This window comes from Primulina huaijiensis, chromosome 3 (assembly GCF_012295235.1).
Source record: "Primulina huaijiensis isolate GDHJ02 chromosome 3, ASM1229523v2, whole genome shotgun sequence".
NCBI lineage: Eukaryota > Viridiplantae > Streptophyta > Magnoliopsida > Lamiales > Gesneriaceae > Primulina > Primulina huaijiensis.
The window spans coordinates 2,394,642-2,403,081 of NC_133308.1; the positions used below are offsets into that span (position 1 = coordinate 2,394,642).

Genomic DNA, 8,440 nt, shown 5'->3' on the forward strand with positions numbered 1-8,440 from the left:
CACAATTAATCGTATAGGTTTATTTTTAAATTTTTTATTTTGAAGATATATTTTTATTTTAAAATAATAAATTAGGTTTGTAATTTAGATATTTATTTTTTAATTTTAATTATGATTAAGCGTATTTGACAATGATTTGATAAATATTTAGTATTTTTTAATGTGGTCTAGTTGCAAAAACAAATAATCATTATAATTTTGAGATTTTTATTTTTTTATAAATATGAGAATTAATGCATCATACTTAAATTTATCATATTTATGAATTATTTTATTTATTTATTGGTTTGATATAATTATAATTATATTAAAATTAAAAAATATTTTTTCACGCTTAAACCCGTGCTAATCTCCCTTAAACTTGAAAAACTTGGAGCTCGACATCCACACTTTGAGACGTTTCAAGCTTTTTAGAACCATGGCCATGAGTTGATTGTTTGATATGGATCTTGTTGAATAAGCTAATGACAAATGGCAAATCGAAACAAAAATCATATTTTTAAGAAATCTAACAAATACTCGAAACAAAAAAATTGGTAAAAGGTCGTACCATCGAGACAGGACACGTATTGCATTTGGCAATAAATTTTGAAACATTATAGAAAATAAAATTGAGCGTTGAAAAGTCGAAGTGTGAATTTGTGAGAAATCCACAATTTTTATTTTTATTTTTAATTAATGTTCCACTCTCCACCTCGCAACAAAGAAGAAGCTCCGCTCCGTCTTTCGATCGATCGAACTCGTTCTGGGTCATTTCAGAGGTAATTAGCGAATCCCATTTCCTTAATTTGGCTGTGGAATGGAATTTGTCGAGCAAAAACATAATCTATTGCGATTTGGTTCTTTATTGTGTGTGGTTATTCTTCTGAGTTCTGAAACAATGGATTGGCAATATCTACTACCCGGTTACTGCTATTCATGAAGGATTACTTACGTGTGCGTGTGTTTTTCCCCCCACTTTTCTGTCGTTTTGGCTTCTTTACAATTGTTTTTCTGGTTGTGTTGTAGTCTTATTCAATCATTTATAAGATGGGATCTTAAGAATTTTTTCAGTTGGGGCCTCAAATTGTACTTAGTTCTATGAATTTATGTGTTTTAAGCATCCAGATTGCAAAATACATAGGATCTATTATCATGAAACTTGGTGATCTTCCCATTGTTATTTAGATTAAACCAAAAAAAAGGAAATTGAAATAAACCAAGGTTGTAAAACCGTGGATATCAGATATTTCACCAGTTATGGTTTCGTTGCGTGATTAATCCAGACTTTTGGGGTGTTTGATGAGTTAAATTTTCTTGAATTACGAGTGTACACGACCTTTGATTTATACCTGGCATTGGATGCATTTTCATTCAAAAGCCTGATAAAGAGGAAACCCTACCCGAGTTGGATTTTTATCCCTTGTTTTAACGATAATACTCTGACGAAAGATGTATAAGAACTTCATATTTGTTAATCAAGTTGGTGATATTATATGCCTTCCTTGCTTTATTACTTTTAGTTTAATATGAAACTGACCAAAACCCCATTATGCAAATTCATTCCACAGTAAATACACCGAGCTTATTAAAACCAGTTTGAAGTACTAGAATCTGTCATGTTAGTTATCCCTTTTCTTCCTCTTGTTTTTTTCTGTACGCATTTCATTAAGGACATCAGCTATATCTTTTTGCTCACTGATAGTGACATACTGCTAAAAGATATTAGAAATTTTATGTTTTCCTATGTATATATGTTCGGTTGACAGCATAGCAATTTACCTATATACATCTAATATAAGAATCATGTTGACTAAGAGCATAGCAATTTAGCCGAGGTAATAATCTTCTCGTCCTATCAACTCTGTAATGTCCCCAACTAGCCGTAACCAAGGACTGATTTTTGTTTGCCATAGTATGATGTATGTTATGCATCTTTCTTTTCTTTTAATGGTTATATTTATTAAATTGTTCTTTCTTCAAACAGGATTGCGCCTCATTTGTCTCCGATATATCGACCTTCTTTATATTTGTTGGATCATTTTGCGTCAGTGAAGTTACTCATTTTTCGCCTGAAAATTCCATTTGTTGCAGTCTTAATAGAAAAAACATCAGGAGATGACAAAAAACTGTTCTTGCATTATTGGAAACTCTTCAATTCCAAGATTTTGGCCTTGAACGAGTTTCCACATTTTTGTTCTGAATGAGGGTGTAGCTATAGGATGTAACTGCTGTTACCTTATTTAGGACTGAATGAATGGTCAGCCTAGCCAGCATAAAAGTGAATCTTGGATGGTGAATTTGAACAATTCTTACAGATTAAAAAAGAAAAAAGACTTGTTTTGTTGGTACATTTATTATGGATAACAAGAGCGGGATACTGATGCAAAGATACGAGATAGGAAGGTTATTAGGTCAGGGTGCGTTTGCAAAAGTATATTATGCTAGGAGTTACCAGACGGGGCAAAGTGTTGCTATTAAAGTGATAGACAAGGAGAAGGTCATGAGAATTGGGAATGCTGCTCAAATTATACGCGAAATATCCATTATGAGACTGGCGAGACATCCAAATATTATATTTCTTTATGAAGTTTTGGCTACAAAAACAAAGATTTATTTTGTGATGGAGTATGCTAAAGGTGGCGAGCTATTCAGCAAGGTGGCTAAGGGAAAATTACAGGAAGATGTAGCAAGAAAATATTTTCAGCAGTTAATAAATGCAGTTGATTTCTGCCATAGCAGGGCTGTCTACCATCGGGATTTAAAACCTGAAAACATATTATTAGACGAGAACGAAAATCTGAAAGTTTCAGATTTTGGTTTGAGTGCCCTTGCTGAATCAAAACGCCTAGACGGGCTCCTTCATACCACGTGTGGAACTCCTGCCTATGTTTCTCCTGAAGTAATAAACAGGAAAGGTTATGATGGGGCCAAAGCTGATGTTTGGTCGTGTGGGGTGATTCTTTATGTTTTATTGGCCGGCTATCTGCCGTTCTATGATTCTAATTTGATGGAGATGTACAGAAAAATCGTGAAAGCGAAATTTAAGTTCCCGAGTTGGTTTCAACCTGAAGTACGCAAATTACTTACAAGAATACTGGATCCAAATCCAGAAAGTCGAATTACAATAGCAAGAATCAAGGAAAATGCTTGGTTTAGGAGAGGGATAAGCATGAAATCAAGAACATATAATGCAGAGAGTAGTATAACTAATTCATCAGATAGAAATGTTGCGGCTTCATTTCAGCACGAAAATGGTGGTGCTTTGGAAGAAATTCCGAGGATTACAAACCTAAATGCGTTTGATATAATCTCATTATCAGATGGATTTGATGTTTCCAGATTGTTCGAGGAGCCTTGTTCAAAAGCCCGATTCTTTTCCTGGAAACCTGCATCAGTTATTGTCTCTACGCTGGAAGAAATTGCCAAACGTTCAAAGCAGAAGCTAAGTAAAAAAGACGAGGGGTTGTTCAAGTTTGAGGCAGCGAAGGAAGGTAGGAATGGAATTTTATCAATTGAAGCGGAGATATTTGGGGTCGCCCCAGCGTCTCATATGGTGGAAGTGAGGAAAACAAGTGGAGATACCTCGGAATATTATAATTTATTGGATGAAGTTCTTAGACCTGGTCTTCAAGAAATTGTTTGGACTTGACAAGGTGAACCGCTGCGAGTTCACTTCCTTTCAGCCTGTCAAATACATTGAATCGCTCCATTGACTGAATTCCCGAGTCTTTTAAGAAACTGATTTTGTGTAGGCTCAAAATGTTTGTGGAAAGAAATTCTTGGTGTAACTATACCCCTGAGTTCTTCAAATTTTGTGACGCCCTCTCATTTAGAAATGCAGTATATTCTAGCTGCCTCTTGCTGTTTTTTACCATTACTAAATTGTGCATTTTTCTTTAAAATTCTTGAGCTATATTTGTGTAAGTTTCTTACCTTGGTCTGGTTCTAAACAACGATGGGATCTAATTGTACACCTACTTTCCAAATATTGAGGCTCAAATTGTTCATTCATTTGAACACCACAGATTCCTCACGTTAATACATTATTGTACACCTTTGGGCGTAGCATTTACATGATAAAGAGTCAAATTAAACAAACATGGGAGACTTTGTCAAGTCAATTATCTCAGGATACGCAACTGCCTTTCTCTTCTTGCTACCTGAACTTATCATATGGCAAGGCGAGGGTGTAAAAATGTCTATAATCTCGACTTTTTGAGGTATACAAGGCTTATTGATTGAGAGTTGATCTTCACTAGCAACAAAGGTTGTTGTAAACTGTTGCTTGCCCCACTCTTCTACCAATACAGGTATTTGCTCGTCTTCAACGTAACTGACAATATTACAGAAGCTGCTGACTAACGAAGATTCTGCTCGATTAGGAGGTGATGGATACCTTTTATCTTCTTCTCTGCAATGCAGTAAGTTCTTTATCCCTATCCAATTTTCCTTTGAACAACCACTAGACTCATGGCTTGTATCATCATTTTCACTTATATGGTTTTGTAAAATTTCCTCGAAACAACGACTGCTTGGGGAATCACTTTCTTTTCTTGCTGCTTCTATAGATTCTTGTGTCGATTCTTGCAAAATGTCAGTTGAATCATGGTCTTCATCGGAACTCAAATCGTCATTGGCCCCTGTATTGCTCCAATTGTAACAGGGCAACTCATCCATTGAACAAATCTGTGTTCGCATTTGCTGAGGCAAAGTTGGACAACCAGATGTCTGGTTTCTGTACTTCGTGGAGAAGAAATTTACAGCAAGATTCAAGCTGAAACCCAAATCAAAGAAAGAAATTAAGAATCAACACAGTCAATTTTTGTGAGACAGTTCTCTTATACGACTCGATTTATTAAAAAAATTACTTTTTATATCAAAAATATTACTTTTCACTTGAAATATAGATCGAGTCAAACTATCTCAGGAATATAGATATGTGCTAACAAGAGACATGCTCAAATTTGAGATACCTGTTCCATGCAGGAAGGGAGAGCATAGTGTAGGCCAATTTAATCTTGTTGGCAATTCCAGAGAGGGATTTGAAACTTGCAGCAGCTGATCTTACAGCCAAAGATTCCACTGGGTGTTGCCACGCCCATTCAAACTGCAAGCGCTCCAACCAAACACACAATTCAACTTCAATTATTCATGGCCAAACTACATAAACATTACTACAAATTCATAAGACCCTGCTGTTTTTGTCATGTTCCATGTTGCTAATCTAAAATTACCTTCCCCGTACTGCCATATCACATTTTTACAAGGTAATCGGCAATCCGGACAACAGGATTTAAGGTTTCTTAATTCAAGATAAATTTTTTAAAAAAAAATCGTATATATTTTTAAGTAATTTCACTTAAACGGGCAGGGTGAAAATTTTGCACCGTATCTATTTTATGCTCTTAATCAAATAACCTGAAGAGCAACAACATTTGTGGGGAAGCCATAGATGCACAGCACCATTTCCCACGGACGTTTCTTCTTGGTACGCCAAGCGCCACTCCCGATTTCTCCGTTGTGCTGCCTGATTCTCCGCCGTGGATTCACAGTAAATCTGCAAAATCACGCCACAGAAAAAAAATTCGGTATTTTCCCACTGTTCTGATAAGATATAATCACTTCAATAAACAAAATGATCCTAAACCCGACCATTACAGTAAATCAAGAACTTTAATTCCATCCATGATCCAACAGCGTACCCTATGTATGTGTGGCCTTTGAATCTGGGACTGAGAGACGTGAGAAGATAACACGCAAAGAATCTCCCCCCTTTCTCTACTTCTCGATGAATTTCGCCACTCTCGCGAGATGAATTTGGGGTTTGTTGGGTCTCCTTTGTAGCAGCACGCTTCCTTCTCCTCATCTCTCACTTAGTTTGTTTATTGCAATTTTCTGATCCAATGGATTGATTAACCTCAATTATTGGCACAAATATGACCGTTATGAATTTTTTTTTCCATTTTTTTATTTTTCTTTTCTTTAGTTAATTATCATCATCATCATCATTATTATTATTATTAATTTGAAGTTGTTAATGGGCTTTTGATGAAACTATTTGGGTTGAAACAATTGCAGCCCAGTTTTCTCTTCGAGTATACAAGGCCAATCATTTATTCGTTCTTCCAATTTGCCTTGTATAATATATAAAATTAATTAAATGTTGAGTACGACTATATCAAAGAATCACAATCCAATAAAACAAAAAAAAAAATTCAAACTGTCGCACGAGCTAATTTTATGAAGCAGATCATTATATTTTATATCAAAAATATTAGTTTTCATGATAGATATGGATCAGATCGACCTGTCTTATACATATAGACTTATGAAAATGTCTCACAAAATACATACTAATCGATAAAATATTATTTGCATTGTAAATTAAATAAATTTAACATTTTATTTTATTTTATTTCTTTTAGGCATTATGTCCCAATTGAAATCATTTAGAATGTGTACATACCAGTCGTCATATAAAACAAGAAATTGAATAACTTCCAAATATCCAATTATCCATTATCGACTTTTCTGTTCTTTTTTTACATATTATTACTAATTTGCCATCGATCTACAACATGTTGAAATAATAATTGAAAAAACCCATCAAAGGTACAAACTGCAATAAAATCAAAATGCTTTTTTTTCCAAAGTTATCACTCAAAATCGCTACAACAATCGTACGAAGTATATATAGTCCACAACCATGTTATCAAATTTTAACAGGATCGGAAAATCGTTTCCAGACGGAGAAATCTTTCAAAGAGATGAATCTGAGATAAAGAGACCCGATTGTCAAAAATGACAAAAAAGGTCCCACAAGTCATGACAGCTATGTAACTGAATGTGAAACTGTCAATCCTACCTCAAGATTTCAACCAGCAACCACTTGCTAGCTGTGGATAATTTCCCAATCTCAACAATTTCAGGTTTCCCATATCAAAGAACTCTAAGACGATGTATTCACAGAAGGAATCAAGGAAAATGGTATACATTTAATTACTTGCAAGAACCAAACTAAACAAATAAATGCAAAGGCGGTAGATCTAAGGCTACGGATGCCCGAACACAGGAACAAAAAAAAGGGGTGCTTTAAGATTCAAAAAATGGTGGATTTTCAAGTCACTCAATGCACCAGCTTATAATCAAAGCTTATTACCATAAATGAGAGACATTAAAACACCGTTCCTCATTTTCTGAAAGATGGAGATAAACAGGAAACACCTGTATACCATATCATATTCAGTTCAAGTTAGACAACCATACAAATGATCTTCCGCGCTCCCCCAACTGTAATATGGATCCAAGTAAAAAATTGGCACTCATTGTTTCAGCAAACAATATAAATGACAATAGCAAGCATGGTAAAAGAGTCTTGCGACATCTATTTTTATGGAAGCAAATGTAAAATTATCTTCAAACAGAAGGCATCTTAAAAACCGGAAAGAACCGGATACATCAACCATAATTGTAAACAAAAACAACCAAAACTTAAGTTTTGTGTAAATAAATTCTCAAAGTGAAGTACATTTTACAAATGAAACCACAAAATTAAGTCAGAAGAAAGAAAGAATCTTAATAACAAGGTAATACCAGTCATCTATACAAGGAACTATTTCAGTACAGCAGTACAACAACAGATTGCACCCACCTTTATAAAATCATGCATATAACTTGCAATCAAAATGATCGTAATGCAGATTGTATTGCGTCAAAACAGATCTTAAATGACACAGGTTTAAAATAAACGGCCCAAACAAACAAGAGTGGAAAGAATGGCCTATATCCGAATTAATCAGCACGAAGCTTTCCTTTCAATGGAGATGATGAAGAAGCTAAATTCCTCCACAGATATCTGCCGCTTGCCATGTCCACACAAGTCCAAAACCCCTTTCCTACGACCGTACAGAACTGCAATCACGTTTTATAAATATCAGTGTCATCGCATTTTCGAAAATTTTCTAGCTAAATTCCATTGTTCCTTTTTCCTGCTATACAAAATCAGTACTCATTCAGTAAAAAAAAGTCAAATTTAATTCAGCGTAAGGGGGGAAAAAACAATTTCCCCCCGAATTAAAAATATATTCAAATTAATCCAATCCAAATAGTTCGTGCGCCTGGAATGAATTGAATGGAAAAAATCAAACCATCACAATGATCACAAAATTACCCTGGAAGAAGGGGAAACGGTGTTCTTGGAGGCAATCTCATCTTCGGCAGAGGAAGCAACGACGTCGTCAGTTAGATTTGGCGGCGATTTGAGGCCCCGGAGTACGAGGAATCCGGCGAGGGTGGCGGAGAGGAAGATGAGAATAATTCTGAGGGGACACATTTTCTCCTCCCTCCAACTCTGCGCTGAGGAAGAAATCAAATGATTAGGTGAAGAAAAAAAAATATGAATTCGAATTTTGTTATTCGTGGTGGAGAAGGTGGAGAAGGTGCTATTTCCACTCTGAAT

The 8,440-nt window shown here is 35.2% G+C and overlaps 2 protein-coding genes and 1 long non-coding RNA gene across 4 annotated transcripts; 1 reads left to right on the forward strand and 2 right to left on the reverse strand.

Annotated features, from left to right (window-relative positions):
• Nucleotides 1-621: 621 nt before the first annotated feature.
• Nucleotides 622-3,838, forward strand: LOC140973007 (CBL-interacting serine/threonine-protein kinase 10-like). The gene is made up of 2 exons (XM_073435519.1): nucleotides 622-761; nucleotides 1,967-3,838. The coding sequence occupies exon 2, from the start codon at nucleotides 2,339-2,341 to the stop codon at nucleotides 3,629-3,631; it is 1,293 nt and encodes a 430-aa protein (XP_073291620.1). The 5' UTR covers nucleotides 622-761; nucleotides 1,967-2,338; the 3' UTR covers nucleotides 3,632-3,838.
• Nucleotides 3,839-3,976: 138 nt separating this feature from the next.
• LOC140973008 (uncharacterized) lies at nucleotides 3,977-5,925 on the reverse strand. 2 transcript variants are annotated; one of them, XM_073435522.1, is made up of 4 exons: nucleotides 5,685-5,925; nucleotides 5,446-5,539; nucleotides 4,956-5,089; nucleotides 3,977-4,756 (listed from the first exon to the last, which is right to left on the reverse strand). In XM_073435522.1, the coding sequence occupies exons 1-4, from the start codon at nucleotides 5,846-5,848 to the stop codon at nucleotides 4,072-4,074; spliced, it is 1,077 nt and encodes a 358-aa protein (XP_073291623.1). In that variant the 5' UTR covers nucleotides 5,849-5,925; the 3' UTR covers nucleotides 3,977-4,071. The 2 variants fall into 2 exon arrangements, with proteins under 2 accessions (XP_073291623.1, XP_073291622.1); XM_073435521.1 differs by having other exon boundaries at nucleotides 5,401-5,539; nucleotides 5,685-5,922.
• A 1,543-nt stretch (nucleotides 5,926-7,468) lies between these two features.
• LOC140973010 (uncharacterized) lies at nucleotides 7,469-8,440 on the reverse strand. Its single transcript, XR_012174563.1, has 2 exons — nucleotides 8,153-8,440; nucleotides 7,469-7,893 (listed from the first exon to the last, which is right to left on the reverse strand). It is a non-coding gene; the product is annotated as an uncharacterized lncRNA (long non-coding RNA).